This window comes from Strongylocentrotus purpuratus, unplaced genomic scaffold (assembly GCF_000002235.5).
Source record: "Strongylocentrotus purpuratus isolate Spur 01 unplaced genomic scaffold, Spur_5.0 spur5_scaffold_18, whole genome shotgun sequence".
Lineage (NCBI taxonomy): Eukaryota > Metazoa > Echinodermata > Echinoidea > Camarodonta > Strongylocentrotidae > Strongylocentrotus > Strongylocentrotus purpuratus.
In genome coordinates, this window is record NW_022145603.1 from 16,670,387 (window position 1) to 16,687,884 (window position 17,498).

The 17,498-nt window shown below is 37.1% G+C and overlaps 1 protein-coding gene across 1 annotated transcript; it reads right to left on the reverse strand.

Annotated features, from left to right (window-relative positions):
* Positions 1 to 1,513: 1,513 nt before the first annotated feature.
* LOC105446334 lies at positions 1,514 to 16,099 on the reverse strand. The gene is made up of 9 exons (XM_030989297.1): positions 15,898 to 16,099; positions 12,532 to 12,708; positions 11,269 to 11,437; positions 9,298 to 9,378; positions 8,240 to 8,502; positions 4,536 to 4,707; positions 3,347 to 3,492; positions 2,644 to 2,714; positions 1,514 to 2,125 (listed from the first exon to the last, which is right to left on the reverse strand). Exons 2-9 carry the CDS (start codon positions 12,670 to 12,672, stop codon positions 1,819 to 1,821), a joined length of 1,350 nt encoding a protein of 449 aa, XP_030845157.1. The 5' UTR covers positions 12,673 to 12,708; positions 15,898 to 16,099; the 3' UTR covers positions 1,514 to 1,818.
* Positions 16,100 to 17,498: the final 1,399 nt, after the last annotated feature.

Genomic DNA, 17,498 nt, shown 5'->3' on the forward strand with positions numbered 1-17,498 from the left:
TGACGTGATTCCCAGACAAGTACCTTCTCCCTTAGGGCACATCTAAAATAGATGTCATGGGTACCATACATTATTAAAGGTTCTCTGACAAAACAACAGACCATTGAGAGACATACATTGTGACAATTTGCCATTTTAGTGTGTTGAAACAATTGGGAAAGTTGCAGTGACACCACAGATTCAGCCAGTGCATATACACTGTATATATAGTCAATACAACTTTTTTTAAATTCTTTTATCATTTTTCAATTTTTTTTTTGTCCAATTTGTTCAAACTTTCCCCAATCTGCTTCTCTGATTTTCTGCATTCTTTTAGAGTAGTTTACTATTAAAGATAAAGATGAGTTCTGGTTTAACGATTGCTGTGTGAAAGAAACGGTGTGGAATCAATCACAAATAGTTGATCATTTAGGTATTGGTGTGTACTGCAAGGTTATGGAGTCATCAAAATGATAAGAAATTTGGCCCAGTCTTGGTATTAAAAGTAACCAGCACTGTACGCAGAAAGTTGTATATGGGAAACATATAACATGTGGCATGAAAATCGGGCCTAATTTTTAAGCTGTAATTTGTCATATTTAGAATATGGAGTCATTTGAAGAGCCATGCTTTTCAGGGAACACTTTGTCTTTGATGTTCTTCCACACTTGCATAATAATAACGATGATAATGCTCACAAATTATGTGTTACCTCTCCGAAGAATTCAACCTTCTCTTACAGGTTGGATTTCCCTTTAACCCTATTTAGCCCGGGGGGGGGGGGGCTTGAGAAGCCCCCCCCCTCGACATTTTTCGCGATAATTTTTTAACGCAAGAAAATCTTGCACTGAAATTTTGTGACTTTTTTCTTTCGAGTCTTGCGCATCTTTTGAAAGAAATTTTTCGAAAATCGGACCTACCATTACGAAGTCACGTGTCCTTTTGTCTTTGCATGTCAGCCCGAAAATCGCTCATTTTTGTGATTTGTGTACAAAACATATGTAAATCTCATTTTTCAAATAAAGAGATAAAACATTGGTTATTTGGTCTTGTTTATAGTTTAGGTGTTTATTTTTGGGTCAAAATAGTTGAATTATAGTTGGAAATGAAATAAAACAACAAAAACAATAAAATACATAACTTAAAAAAAACAAAGAAATACATAAGAAATTATCAAAACAATAGATAACATAAGGAATAACCCTGGTTTTTCAATTTTTTGTGTTGTATTATTATTCCAAATGGTCTAACAAATATATGTAGTGAGAAAGAATGCTTAAATATGAATAATGTCTGATTTATGGGCAAAAATGTGAATTTTATGACCTTATTTGCATAAATTACCATAAATATGCAAATGAGTGAATTTTTCAAAAAATTGAAATTACCGTAGTATTCTATACACTTCACTTGACATGTATGCAAATTTTCGCGGCGATCAGGCGTTTCACGGCCGAGATCATAGGGGGGGGGCCTGAGAAGCCCCCCCTGGGCTATGCAGTTTCAAAATAGCCCGGGCTAAATAGGGTTAAGACATGAAAAAATGGACATTAACTCATTGCCTATTAGAATAGGGTGGTCCCAGTACTGAGCCTTGGGGAATGACAAAATATAGTTGATAACAAGGGGGCGTATCACAAAGCCTTTTTTCAATGACAAACGACAAATTCAGTGACAAATCTGCTGATAACCAATCAGAAGCAAGGATTTCAGTAGCTTATGACAAAAACTGTCATGTGTCACTGATGACAAGTTTTGTGAAATGCCCCCCTGGTCAAGCTCTGATCTGGTTTGAATAATAGTTCCTTGTTTGTTTGTTTAACCTTCCTCCGGATACTTTCATTTCTTTTTCCCAAAAAATCCTTTCTTCTCTGAGTTGTTGCGCTTGGCGTGAGTTTGCGGAGAGTGGTACTCTCGAACAATGACAGCCTCGGTCCGTGTCCCCCGGGATGGCGCAGAGGAATGCATGCCCCCACGAGGATGCTTGCTACTCAGAAGGTCCAGGATGTAGTTCCGCTCAGCCGCGTTGCCATTGAGCAGAGCATCAGGTAACAGACGAATCACGCTGACATCGTACACTGGGATGAATCGATGATTGACTCTGCTGTTGGATTGGTATTCCATCTGCATCTCCTGAAAGAGTATCCTAAAAGACACCAAAAAAAGGAATAAAGTTTACATTGCATAAAAGCATCAAGAGGTTTGGAGTAATTACAATACAGACAGCAAGAAAATATTCTCTCTCTCTCGTGCTCTGCTGTACAGAAAGTTTTCATAACAATAATAATAATATGGACACTCATCGGATTTAAATAGGACAATTATCAGAGGTTAAGGGGGCACTTAATAAAGATTTAAAAGGGAACTTATGAAAATGAAGAATGGACCCTTATTGCAAAGGAAAATGGGAACTTGTCGAAGGAAAAGGGGCACATGGCAAAATAAAAGGGGCACTTATCAGAGGTAAAAAGGGGAAGGGGCACCTTTTCAAAGTAAAAGGGGCACTTCTTACACAGTTAAAGGGGTACTTTTGGGGTACCTGAAAAGGGGGGCACTGCCCCCCCCCCCCCCCCCCCCCCCCCCCCCGGAAGGGTCGACTCCTAGGCTAAGAACGAATTTCCGCCTCTGCCTACAAGAATGAGAGGATTCAAAAGGAGTGCTTACTGGTTTCTAGTTCCATTTGTTTGAAAATCCTTCTTGTACTTCTCGGTGTAAATCACCAACACATAATTAACCTGAAAGAATAAAAGATAAACAATTAAATACACTCACAGTAGCAGGCAGACGGTAACCTTTCATTTGCCTCAAATGCCAAAGGACACAGTTGCTTGTTTGTCACTTGTGCAGATTAGCACAAAACAATAGTCACCAAGTGACAGAAGATTCATTTTGTGCAAAACTAAAGCTTTCAAATTAACAGTTTTCCATCTCGAATTAACTATGTGGCAACCCTTTTAAGATTAATAGTTTTAAACTTATAAAACATGCAAATAACCTAAAATCCAAGGATATTTAACTTTCCTATGAGAATTATAATCAAGGTGGATTAAAAATGTTAAATCTTCCTTCAGTTTTCAAAGTATTGAAAATTGCATGGGTAAAACGATTGATTGATGTAGAAAATACAGGTAAATGGAAATGCTTTTTAAAATACTATTTGAAACATATCGGGGGGGGGGGGAGATCTGTTATGGTTAAGCAATTTCAAGTTTAATGACCCCAAATGATATCAAGTCAGATTAGTATTTGAGTAAGATGGGCACTTACTCAAATACTAATCACCGAGTACAAGCCTCTTTGGATCTGAACAGACGACTTGATATCTCTCCTCTTTCAAATGTGACAAAGAGGCTCAGTGTAAACTCACCTGATAAAAGAGCCTACGATAGCTCCCGGGATGCACATCATGAAGCCAGGATGCTTGATGTCCCTTCTTATTCAGAATTTTACACAACTTCTTGGACCACTGTCTGTCTTGTTCATTATCAGATGAAACCACTAAATACTGCTTTCCTGTTAATACAAATACAAAAAGAAAGGAGAGATATTCAGAATTACGTAAATTTATGAGTTTAAAGTTCATTTGAAATATTTTCAAACATAAGGAGCATTTCTTTTTTTATGTACATATTTACAGTAATCTTCTTCCAAACTGGCAAAGAGAATGCTCCCAAATTATTTGTATCTTTCCAATAACTCCATCTTCTTTTGAATAAAATAATAACAGTAAAAATGCTACTACTACTACTACTACTACTACTACTACTCCCTCTAATACTTCCTCCTTTACTTCTACTACTCCATCTAATATTTCTTCTTCTTCTTTTACTCCTAATACTACTACTACTGCTAATAATAATGATTATAATAATAACAATAATAATAATAATATTACTACTACTACCATTAGTTCAACTAAAAATAATAATGATTATAATATTTTGTTTAAATCATTATTACTATTATCATTATATCATTATAACTATTATTACTTTTAATATTATCATTACTTTTATTATCAAAGTAATTATCATTTTGATATCTTTATTTTTTTCATAATTGGTATCATTATCATTATCATAACTTTTATTATAATTATCATTATTATCATTGTAGTTCTTGTTGTTATTATCATCATTATTATCATCATCACCATCAATTACACTATTAAAGGCATCGTTAAACAATGTTAAATCTGAGATGCATTGCCCTATGTGTTATCAGTGTCTTTGACATGGTGTAATATTGAAGCCCTAAACAAATTGCGCTTCAAAATGATCATAAAGTGCCTCAAAAAAGTGAAAATCTATGAGTGACCAGTTTTACCATACTCTTTTTCCCCAATAGACTGTAGTGTTATAGAAACTGTTAGGAAAATGGAAAATTTGATTTCAATTTCCAATCATAAATATCTTGATAATCAGACATGTAATCGGCTTGTAAAAGTCATGGGGTTCCTGACTGACCAAGGTTTATAATTATCAAGCAGCATGAGCTAAATCCAGGATTTTGTTTCAGAATCTGAGACGATTTTACTGAGTCACTTTTATGCTTACCAGGGCATACCCCTCTGTGTTCTGATGCATCACGAACGCTAGGAGTCACTGAACGTAACGGCCCAAAGTTCCCACGAGTTGGATACGACTCTACTTCTCTCGGCATATCCTGAAGAATCGGCGAGGTTTTGGTGCGGAGAGTTTGGTAAGGTTCCTCTGATACCGGTAATTGCTGTCGAAATAAAAAAATCAAGAAGATAAAACAGGTGAAATTCATGTCAATGCATATACAGGTTGTATAGGTATATATATATATATATATATATATATATATATATACACATGCATGTACATGTAGTCATGTACATGTACAATAACAACATTACAATGTATACAACATACAGGTTGTATAAATATAAGCATAGCTGTATAAAAATGAACAGTGCACAATAACACTTATATTTGCCGGCGTAAAGGCCGCAGTATTTTTGGAAGAGAAAATATCAAAAAGTAAGGGTGCGGCCTTTACAACGAAAGATTAAAAAAAAAAAAAAAAAAAAAGTCGAAACCAACACAAATTTGCACATATGGGACTTGAAACGGTAAAACAACAATACCACTATGGTACAGGACATTTCCAAACATCTTACCGACAATTTTATCTTGCATTGTTGACATGAAGACGAAAATAAACGTCCTAACACAACATTTGCCGATAGATCTTGATCTAAGTTCGTGCCAATGCATTGCAAAGGTAAAGGAAGGGACAGTCTAACGGAGCTGCCGCGAACATCCCTCCGAAGTCGCCATTTTGTTTTTACATTTCATGCAGTTTCACATTACTCGTACATTGTGGTAGGGGGACACCAAATCTGCCTGCGATCACTTTTTTAGCTAAACTTCCGGTAAATTATAAGAATATGGATGAATTTGATATCAGTTTGTAAAACAAAAATAGTGTTTTCGAGAAAATTATGATTATTTTGTTTTGTCCGTTTTTTTTTTCGTTTTTTTTTCCCTCTTTGAAATGTCAAAGTTGGAGTGCGGCCTATGCGGGGGTGCGGCCTATGCGGCGGTGCGGCCTTATCGCCGGGAAATACGGTAAATACATTTCTGGTTTCTCAGAAAAATGTTGTCAGTTTGACCATGGCTGTCGGGTCAAGCCAAAGCCCCCCAAACATTCCACAAAGCTGGGTCGATTTCACTCCATCTGGCCAATGAACCAAACTTTGTCAGTAGGAAGTTTTGACTACACAAAACTGTATTTTTCAATTATTAAAAATGTCCATCGGAAGGGGGTGTTACATGTACATGTACTGTACATTTCCTCTATGAATAAAAAAAACACTTAAAGGAATCCAACCTTTAATAACAGGAAACAACTCTAAAAGAAAGCAGACAAATCAAAGAAGCAGAACGGTGAAAGTTTGAACTAGCTTGGACAAAAATTAAGAAAGTTATGAAGATTTGAAAGTTGTAAATAATATGATGTACATACGGAAACTTCAAATTGGCTGAATCGGCATGTCACTGTGATGTAGTGCCGGACAACTTTCCAATTTGTTCCAAAACACATAACGACTAAAATGTACATGAATGACTCGGGAGGATATTTTCTTTTCAGAGGACCCATAAAGGTAGAAGGGACTTGGAAGAACAAAGGAAATAATGAGGTTTTTGTCTCCAACAAACGGGAGAGTTGTCTATTTAATACATGACAATCCACTTACAAGATTCACATAGCTATAGTGATCTCATATTTCAAACATTCATAACTCTCTGATCTTTAGTCTGTTCTATTTCAAACTTTCGCCATTCAGTTTTCTTATATTTTTCTGCTTTCATAGAAAAGAACTTATCACAACGGGGTGTTGTGGCGTGCACCTGTAATCCAGCTAAAAATGGAAGTTACAAACGGATTCAGCCGACGACGCAGAAACTGAGTCACGTCTTTCGGATGGTGACGTTAAAGGTCGGTCCTCAGACGTAAATAATCATATCTGATTGATACACGTCTGTAAAAACCCAATGCACATATAAAACATGGTAGAGAGCTGAACTTGGAATTCAACTGGCTATAAATACACCCCGAGTCTGAGCTGATAGACTACACTCCTAACATGTACCTCCCAGAATGCAAAGGGAAATATGAACAAAACAAAATCACTGTGTGTGGCAAGCTGGCAAAGGACTTTGGACCTTGTCTTGACAATAAAACAAATGTTGACAAATGATATTGCACACAGCTCTCCCTGCACAGTGTTCATCAGGCATGACATGTATGGTACATGTTTGTCTACAGTTCAAGGTAGGCCTGGTGTACAGTATGCAACCCACAATCTCAAATTACTACTGTTTATGGTTCATTAAAATACTGAACATGGCAGCCCGTAGGCTGAATTAAATTCAGTTTACAAGATAGAAACAATTCCACTTGCACTTCAGTGTTGTAACAATTATCATACAATGTGGGAACATAAGAAAATAAATAATAAACCAGTATACCAAGCCTACATGTATATATATGCATTGTGTAACTTCACATCAAGTGAATAACAAGAGTAAAATCAGGAGAAAAAAATCCATAGATTTGTTACTACACTGTCAAAAATTTTATATAAAAATGCATGCAGCCCAAGATAAAAGCAAGATCAGGTAACGATAGAAAGTAAATCAAAGATACTGCAAAGATAAACTGAACAAAGAAAACTACATGTACATATTGTCTTTAAAATTTGAAATTTGAAAAATCAGAATATTCTGATTTTCTAGTTCCTAAAAATCCAGAAAATCAAGAATATTCCTGATAAATCAGAAAGGTTGGCAGTTTGGCATTATTAAAGTATTCTTATTTACAGCTTAAAATCTAATTATTAAAGAGCAATTCATTTTGATGTATATCAGATAGTGTCCCATCTTAGGTATAAAGAGCAGGGGGCTGACATAATACAATACTTAAAATCAGTAACTTAAATCAATCTTCATAATCGATCTATTAGTTAAATCACTGACTACTCTATAATTCTTAGAGTTGTAAGTGTAAACTCTGGTCAAACCTATCTATTAAGGCCACCCAAAGAAACAAAAAAGTGGCCACTATGGGCAGATGGCCTTTCTAGACAAATCAAACCATTTTTCTTCCTAGAGGGAGACAATATCGGTAACCACTTTAGACCAACGGCCTTTATATAGAGGCAGCAACTATCGCAGGTTTAATATTTAAAAAATTACAAAATGCAGCAGCCCGTATTGTTACCCTTACCAGACGTACTTCTCACATTACTCCTGTTTTGTCTTCACTTCATTGGTTACCTGTTGAATCCCGTATTGTTGTATTTAAATTATTATTGCCTTTTTTTTTTTTTACTGTTTATAGGGATCTGCCCCAGAGTACAATATCAATTTTTTGATGCCTTATAATCCTCCCAGACGCTTAAGATCATTCGGTTCTAAATGGCTTGTTGTTCCGAAAAACTAAGAAATCATGAGGGAATATAGGTCATTTGCACACGCTGTACCTTACCTACATGTATGCCACAAGATATTCGTTTTATTTCAAGTGTAGATTGTTTTAAAAATGCCATCAAAACTCATTTGATCAAAGCGGCTTTCCAGTATATATACTTTCACATTGTTGTTTGTTCATTTTCTTTTTGTGTGTGAATTTTGTGCACTTTTCTTCTCCATTGCACCTCGAACACATTAGTCATGTGGAGTTGGCACATTACAAATTATTATTATTATTGTAAATAAAATCAACTTACCGAGCTTGTTGACTTTATTAAATTCTTCGGACTGTTCGACGGTCCCGGAATTCTGTCCACGGAGCCGCTACCCCAGCTTTGATTGCCTGAAGTTGATAAATTCTCTCCTATTATCGGTTCCGGATCTGATTTTCTCTTCTCTTGCAGCTGATATTCTCGTACATAGTACACTTTTCCGTCAAGGAATAATTTTCCATCATCAAGTGGTACAGGTATTTGCCTAATGGTTGTGGGACCGGACCTAGATTCAACCAGTTCTATACCTATAACATGAGACAATGAAAAAAAGGAAGACGTCTGACTGGAATTTGTTTGACTTTAGAGGCTACCCATGACATTAAACAGTGAGAAGTTACCTACATATATATATATATATATATATATATATTTTTTTTTTTTTTAAAGACTTTACTCGGTTTTGTGTTACAAGAATATGCTGAACCTAAATTGAGAAACAATAAATTCTGCAAGTAAGGCTATAATTGAGTTGTGTTGAGAAACCTTTGAGGACCATTATGGATCCTGACAAACACAATAACAATTTTGCTATCTTTTAGGCTACCTACATGTACATACAGTGTGAGTCAAAAAAAAGTTCCCACCTAGAAAATTGCTAATTATTTTAAAAATCATCTTTATTTTGTTCATTCCTATATTGTTACATACATGTCTGTTGTTAAGCATCTTTCTATTTTGTTAATTGTTCATTGTATATGTTAATTAAGCGCTTTGTATCTACTTGTAGAAAAGGCGCTATACAAATGTTCATTATTATTATTATTATTAACAGTAAATTATTATACATCTCATGAAAGAGTGTTTTATCCTGAATCATTTAGCATCATTTTTGTGTGGTATGTGTTCACGCTTGAATGAACAGGAGGCATTGTTTGCGAGAGTGCGAAAATCAATTTTACATGTAATTTGCTTTTGTGCAATAATAAAAAAGGGAAATTCTTTTTATTCATTTATATTTGTATTCTACATTCATTCAATTTTCCATTTATATCATGTTGTATTTTTATCAGATAGGGCCTTGAAGTATTTTGGTACATTACCAGCGAATCTCTTGTTTTGGTCATCCTGTGGTATTTGCTCACTGTTTGTGGAACTGGATCTGGGTTCAACCAGTTCTATACCTATAACATCAGACAATGAAAAAAAGGAAGAGGTAGAATTTACAAATATGAAAGGAATTTGTTTGACTTTAGAGGCTACGCATGACATCAAACAGTGAAAAAATACCACATAATCGGGGCAGCACCAGGAGCGTCACAACGTGACGGTCATGTGCGCTTTATAAAATATTAAATATTAAATATTAAACAAAAAGACTTTACTCCGTTTTCAAAGATGCCAACCTATTAACACAAAAAAACAGACAGAGTAGGCTATGCTAAAAAATCAGATTTTGGAGAGAAAAAAAAACTCTACACTACCACTGGCCTGTCGCCCCCGGGCCAATGAAAAAATGAATGAAATTTAAGAATTTTTTTTTACTGGTAAGTACGGTCAAGTAAAATGTTTGCTCTTTCATTAAAATTTAATGAGAAAATTGTAAAGCAAAGTTTTTGTTGGGGTTGCGTGGGTTTACTTGTACATGTTTCTATGCGGTTCCGCGGTTTTTAAGGGTTTTACATTTTTTAATAATTTTTTATAATTTATTTATTTTTAAAGATTAAAAATCATATTTTAAAAGGTGATATATTAGTATTATCGTATTTCACTCTTATTATCGTATTAAATACGATTTAATTGTACTGGTTGGCATCTCTACGTTTTGTGCTACAAGAATATGCTGAACCTGAATTATAAGAAATAATAATAAGGTACACTTTGGTTGTATGTTGAGAAACACTCGAGGACCATTATAAATTTGACAAACAAAATAACAATTTTTGTGTCAGACTATGCTCTCTTGTAGGCAACCCACAGTGTATACAGAAAGACTACCCAAAACTATATGTTTTTAAAATGTCCACCATAATACAAATTATTGATTCACTGTTTATGAACTAACATACACTATGAACATGACAGACGAAGAAAGCGGACAAAATATACAGTTCCTCAGGTAGACAAAGGAACATCCCTTCACTGCTATTATGTACATTGTAAAAAGGTGAATATGCATGTGACACATTTTTACATAATAGCAGTTAAGGGATGTTCCTTTGTCTACCTGAGGAACTGTACATTTTGTCCGCTTTCTTTGTCAGGACTTCATATTCATAGTGATATTGATTAGATCTAGTACCTACAGTACATGTAGATCACAAGTGCGTATATCATTTGGACCCCTTATTATGCAAGATGAAGTACATATACATGTTCGGTAGTATGAAAGCATGACCAATAAAGAGTGGTAAAAAAAAATAGTCTTGGAAACCAGACCCTGTTGCATCAAACTTGTTTTCGATAACAAGTAATAATAATAATATTTAGCTTTTATATAGCGCTTAATACAATGTCTCTAAGCACTTTACAAATATACAGATATTACAAGTCTCAGTAAATGTTAGAAGCTACTGAACCTGTAGCATTTGATTGGCCGAGAGCAAAGTTGTCACATATCTGTTGCGATTGTTGTTCACAACAAGTCTTAAAACAGAGCCCAGGATGAGAAGGCACGTTGGCTCATTCGGAAAGAGTGTACATGTACATGTACCTGCTGATGCACAGATCTGGGGGGTGTTTCACAAAGATCCTAAGTTAAACTTATCTCTTAAGTTGGACTTAACAATTATAGAAAGCTGTTTGCATCTATGAAAATATTTTGTAAAAGTTATTTTAAAAGGCATAACATGTTTCAAATCATTCATATTTTCTATTATCAAGGAGATTTCATGTTCTTGATGTGGAATTTATAAAAAATCCAAAATACTTGAATTTTTTCGCATTTGAATATATTTTATTTTAAGGCCACAAATAGCTTTCAATAAATGTTAAATCCAACGAAGAGATAAGTTCAACTTAGGATCTTTGTGAAACACCCCCCTGGAGTTAATTCTTGAATTCTATTAGCATACCTTGATTTTCATAGCCATCGCGGAGGTCCCGAAGAATATCCAATCGACCAATTTTAAACAAGCTCTCCTTGAGCAGCTCCACGTTACATCCACCTTCTCGATACTCCCATTGACGCAAGAGACATTTAGTGGATGATTGGTATATTTTTGACCCATCTGACTCCAATTTCTGCAATAAAAAGCACAGTACACAGGAGTAAAGTATGTATATTATTGGATCTGTATTCCACATGTATTTGCAAAACCTGAATAACTTTGCTTAAACTGGTTGGTTTAAGGTAATATGTGTCACGTTGTGTCGGTTGAGACAATGGGTTTGACGAAAATGAATCTTTATTGGTGTATCTAGTTGGTCTAAGCCCAATTTCAATTTCCAATTCCAACTTTTTTTCTACAAATCATGTATAAGTCTTGAGTACATGTACTATACATGTACACTGTACAATAAAATTACATGCATCAAAATCAAATACAAGGAAAGATAAACATACATGTAAGTTCATTTTTAAATGTTTGTTTTGTAAGGAACATAAGCAAATACAGAAAGGACAGTCAGAAATGCAACATGATTTATCATTTTCTTTCTTTTCAATCCCGTACAGTCTAGGACATAATATATTAAAGCATCTTCACTTTCGCATATATTTCTTCAATCAATTTTCATCTGGCAAGCAGCAGATTGAACTGTTTATTTTTATCAACCACTTTCATCTTGAGACTTCGTTTCGTTTGAGCTGTCGTGGGGCAGTGCTTTTTCTGTTAAATATTTCTTCAAAGAGCTGTATACCATCAGTACGTACATTGTACATGGTTAGTAGAGATATGCCTTAGGCATTCCCCTAATTAACTCATTTCTACATGGACATTGGTGACCCCGGCGTGATTCAAACACTCAACCTTCAGATAGAGAACACGTTTTTCTACCAAGTCACTAGGGACTTTTAGATTTGCACGTCGACATAGTGGATTGCTAAGTGTGATGTCCTTTTAAAAGGGGAATGAGGGGGGTGAGGGGGATGAGGGGGGTGAGGGGGATGAGGGATGAGGGGGGTTGGGGGGGTTGGGGTGAGGGGGGGGGTGAGGGGGGTGAGGGGGGTGAGGGGGTTGAGCGGGGCAAGGAGGACAGGGGGTGAGGGGGGCAGGGGGTACAGGGAGGATCCACCTCCTTTTACTCATAGAGTACCAAAATAACCCAGTCTTTTTTAGGATTAAGATAATTTAAAAATATTTTTTTTGTTGACACCCAGTAAACGCAATACTTACATCAACATCAGTAGAAGTGAAGTCTAACTGTCCAGCTAACTGCCTCCACGATATCAAACCACCGGCCAGACGACGATCAAGAAAGTCTAGAACTTTGACCTTCAGGTATCTGCCCTCACTCTCTCCCCTTGGTGCAGTCATGGTGGCTTATCCTATCAGAGACTAAATGAGCATCCCCTGTAGCAAAAAAAAAAATGAAATCATGCAGCCCTCATTTATTACCATGAAGTTTAAGAAAGTTCTAATTTTGAATACCGTAGACCTCAAAGCGAACGTCTGCGTGAAGTTATCTACCGTCAGATCCTCATTACGGTAAATAACTTCACGCAGTGCAGGCGTGCGCCCGCCTGCAATCCAACATCTGTATTATGCACTTGTACATGTAGTTGTATTGTGCAGCAGATTGCCGTACCGTGGAACCTGTGAGAAAGTGTAGGCCTATTGTAAAGGAGGGGGTAATCGATCAGCTCCAGTTTTCGGTCGATCCGTTGGATGCATGATAAAATCCCTTTAAAATACATCGCATAATAGCATAACACATATCCCACACATACCATACCATGCCAGAGTCACTGAAGAACCACATTTGCAAAGGAAAATATATCCTAAAATATCACATTTAAGCGATGTAATCGGCGGTCCCGCTACCCAAATCTGAAAAATTGAGTATCTTACGCGTGTCTGTAAGAAATATGGGTACCATAAAATGAGCTTTATTTCAAGTATTTTTCAGATTTAGAGCCCGATTTTGTGTTAGTCGCAAGCTCAGCCGAACACCGCGACGCACACACGATATGTCCGTCTAATTCAGATTCCAATTTCCGATTACCGCAGTGCTAGTTTTCGGCATGGGATACCTGCTCCGCCCGCTTGTGCTATAGATCAGCGCGGAAACGCACGGCGCGTGCGCGCTTCCTATTGACTTTGTACATGCGGTCGTAAACTGACTTGCTAGGTCAATAACCGGCTCCAAAACAGTGAAAATTGAAATGAATATTGTCATGGCAATTCGTGATTTTTTTCTGGGATTCTTTTTTTGTTTAAATAATAATAATATTTGCTTCATGATTTGAACAAGAAATGATAATAAATAGGAACTTAGGAAGTAAAGGGTCCAAAAATAGGAATTTGTCTAATTATTATCATTAATGTTTTTCTGAAAAATACTCCAAAAAATAACAAAATTGACACTAAATAGGTAAGAACTAAGAAACATAACAACTATTTAATCATGACCATTATTTGAACATTTGATGAATATTTACTTCATTTTTGGTATGTTTTAGTAGGGTATGTCCACACCGGCAGGCACGTAGCCACGGGAGGGGGGGGGGCACATGCCCCCCCAAAATTTCTAAGATTGGTTAAACTACCCAGGACGTCTACCCAGGACGTCGATCAATAACATGTACATGTATGTGCCCCCCCCCCCCCAAACGTCAAACTCTGGGTACGGCCCTGCACGCCGGAGTTACAGGTCAAAGTCTGGATATGATTCTGAACTAGCACCAAGCTTTAATTAATGCACACTCACAGCCAGGATTGTGTGGGTCTACGACTAGACGACTAGAGTAGATCTAGACCCAAACATACATGTAGGTGCATTACTATCCTGGCTGTGTATTAAAGGCTGTGTATTAAAAGCTGTGTTATTGATTCTCAACATTTCAAACACCACCACTCTGTTCAATATTCAACTGATTTCACTCAAAATCGGTAGTTTCTTTAATAATTAGGCCTAGTGACGATTGATGACACCTAAATAGTCTAGCAGGAAAATACAATTTTTTCAACTTTCCGATGTTAGAAAGAATAATTTAAAACTTCAAATTGTGAGTCCACTGTCAAACTTGCCAATCAGCCGCATCGGCATGATTGTGTTCATCTGTGTGTTATGAGTGTATTGACTATTCATGTATTTAAATGCTGCCTAACAAAGTTAGACTATTAGGGTAATATAATAGTCTACAAAGTTTTGGGAAATTTTGAAAATTGGGTGGACAGTGATTCTTTACAATTTTGATATATTTGGATGCCCCTGTTGATGTACTATTATAAGCACTAGAAAATTTAGCCCCTAAAACACTTCTGTTTTCGAGAAAATTGATTAGAGTAAAGGAGCCCGTTTTCGGCCACTTAAGACAAAATCCTATTTTTAGGACTCTTTACTTCCTATTTATTATCATTTCTTGTTCAAATCATGAAGCAAATATTATTATTATTATTTAAACAAAAAAAGAATCCCAGAAAAAAATCACGAATTGCCATGACAATATTCATTTCAATTTTCACTGTTTTGGAGCCAGTTATCGGCCGAGCGTTTCAGTTTACGGCCGCATGTACAAAGTCAATAGGAAGCGCTCGCGCGCGCCGTGCGTTTCCGCGCTGATGTACAGCACAAGCGGGCGGAGCAGGTATCCCACGCCGGAGCTCCCTGGTGCTCGCCTGGCCGAAGACAGGCACAGCGGTGATCGGAAGTTGGAATCTGAATTAGACAGAGATATCGTGTGTGCGTCGCGGTGTGCGGCTGCATTGATTTAATACATGCGATGAGATACTTTTGAGCTTGCGACTAGCACAAAATCGGGCTCTAAATCTGAAAAATACTTGAAATAAAGCTCATTTTATGTTACCCATATTTCTCGATTTTTCAGATTTGGGTAGCGGGACTGGCGATTACATCGCTAAAATGTGATATTTTAGGATATATTTTCCATTGCAAATGTGGTTCTTCAGTGACACTGGCATGGTATGGTATGTGTGGGATATGTGTTATGCTATTATGCGATGTATTTTAGAGTGATTTTACCTTGCATCCAACCAATCGGCCGAAAACTGGAGCTGGCCGAACAAAAAATGATAATAAATAGGAAGTAAAGGGTCCTAAAAATAGGATTTTGTCTTAAGTGGCCGAAAACGGGCTCCTTTACTCTATGTAGACCCTAGTTGTGATATATAATTTCCAAAAGGGAATAGCTAATCGGTCGATTTTAGTCAATAAACATTGTTTTATAGCTAAATTAATGTCTTGACCTTGAGAGGGAGTTATAGCCTAGACCTAGATCTAGATCTAGACCTAGATCTAGATATAGGTCTACAACATAACTTATTTACAATTTCATCACATTATTTAGACTCGTTTTCAACCGTGACAACGATCACTGGATATTGTAGGATCGCATATGTTTCCAATATGTTCATTTGAACCAAATTCATGACCCCATACCAAAACTTTGTGTTACCTAGGCCCTAACAGTTAGTCATGCTAGTGCAGTTTAGAGGTCAATACGCATTGGCGTTGACTCTAGCCTATGCTTTTGCTGGAGTGAGTAGACCCTAACTTATAGTTATAGTTTTAGTACTTACGTTATCATACGCTGTAATAATATGGGAAAGTGAATTCCCCCAGAACGTCACATTGTCAACATGCAAGAATCATGTAGAATTAAAACAGTCAAATCAATTGAATTCAGTAAATCCATCCGATTATCAACACCGAGCGGCATGTATTATCTGCACTGCCATTCCTACATGCGATTGGCATATTGACGTCAGTACAACAACTCTTGATTGTTTTTACTAACTTCCGGGCTTGTTATTTCGTACCGTAGACAGCGCTATTGCATAAAGAAAAATGGCGTGTTAAGAGACAGCGCTGAATGAATGAAAAATAAAGACAAATATTTAAATATAAATAAATGAAAACACCAAAACAAAACGGGCGCTAGTGTGACGTACCAAAATCTTTTCTCTTTCACTATCTTTGACCCTAAGAAAGAAAGGAAACAGAAAGGCAACGCTAAAGCTATAGCCAACGGGGCCTAGCGCACTCGATCTCCCTGGCCTATACTCTATAGGCGCCCCAGCTCTATACGGCTACGAAATATTTGAAGTAGCCCTACAATGAGCAGCTCGATAGGCCCTACTGTGAAGAATATCAGTTTAATTATTTTTTTCCTCGGTCGCCGTAATCCTTGATCCCATACCGTAGTGCTCCCCGACCACAAATCTATTATTTGTGTCCTGGCCTCGGTACCCCCCCCCCCCCCCCCCCCCGTACTTGGGTTTCCCTGTGCCCTCACAGATCAACCCTCTTCAACTGCAAATCAAACCAAAAACCTGCATAGAGGGTTTTTTTTCTTCTTCTTCAGGGGCCGGGGGAGGGTGGCCGGGGTTTTTCTCTTCTTTTCTTTTCTTTTAAAGGTAAAATTAGCTACATTGTAAAGATCTATTTGTAGGTCAGTTTATCTATGCGGGAAATGGGATGGGGAGTGGGGAGGGGTCTATAATGAATATGAGGGCTTACTTACGATGATTTCCCGAATTCCAATGTGAGATTTTGACACTTGACAGATCTTGACATACAAATAAGAAGCCAAAATATGCAGAGGGATGGAGAAAGAACTAAAGATGACTCTGGTGTGTGGAACTGAGAGGGATAGAGAGACAGACAGACAGAGGAGGGAGGGAGAGTGAGATAGAAAGAGAGAGAGAGAGAGAGAGAGAGAGAGGGGGTGAGATAACGATGCATTACGCGCGCAGTAGGCCTGCACTTTGTTGTAGCCAATGCATGCATACATGCCATATAGCTAATATTTACAGCGTTCTTTGATTGGTTAAAAGTTTATAAACTTTTAGCTAATCAGAGAACTACGCTCTCCTCCGGTAAGAGTGTATTGGGATCACTCATCACTGTGTGTGGTGTAAGAGTTCAGCGATGAGTTGGATCTACGCTGCCTGCAGGCCTGCAGTCCCGCAGTAACTAAATGTGTACAACCATGGACCATGGTACAACTACCTGCCTGCCTGGTACATTTATTCCTCGAACATATTAGGCTTACCCAATATGTACCGTGTGCTGTATAGTAACCAGGGTAACTGTCGATGGAGCTTATAAAACCACAGTGAGGCTTGCTTCTCTGGTATCGTACTATTTTAGTGAATTGTGTGATATTGGTGTGCGACAT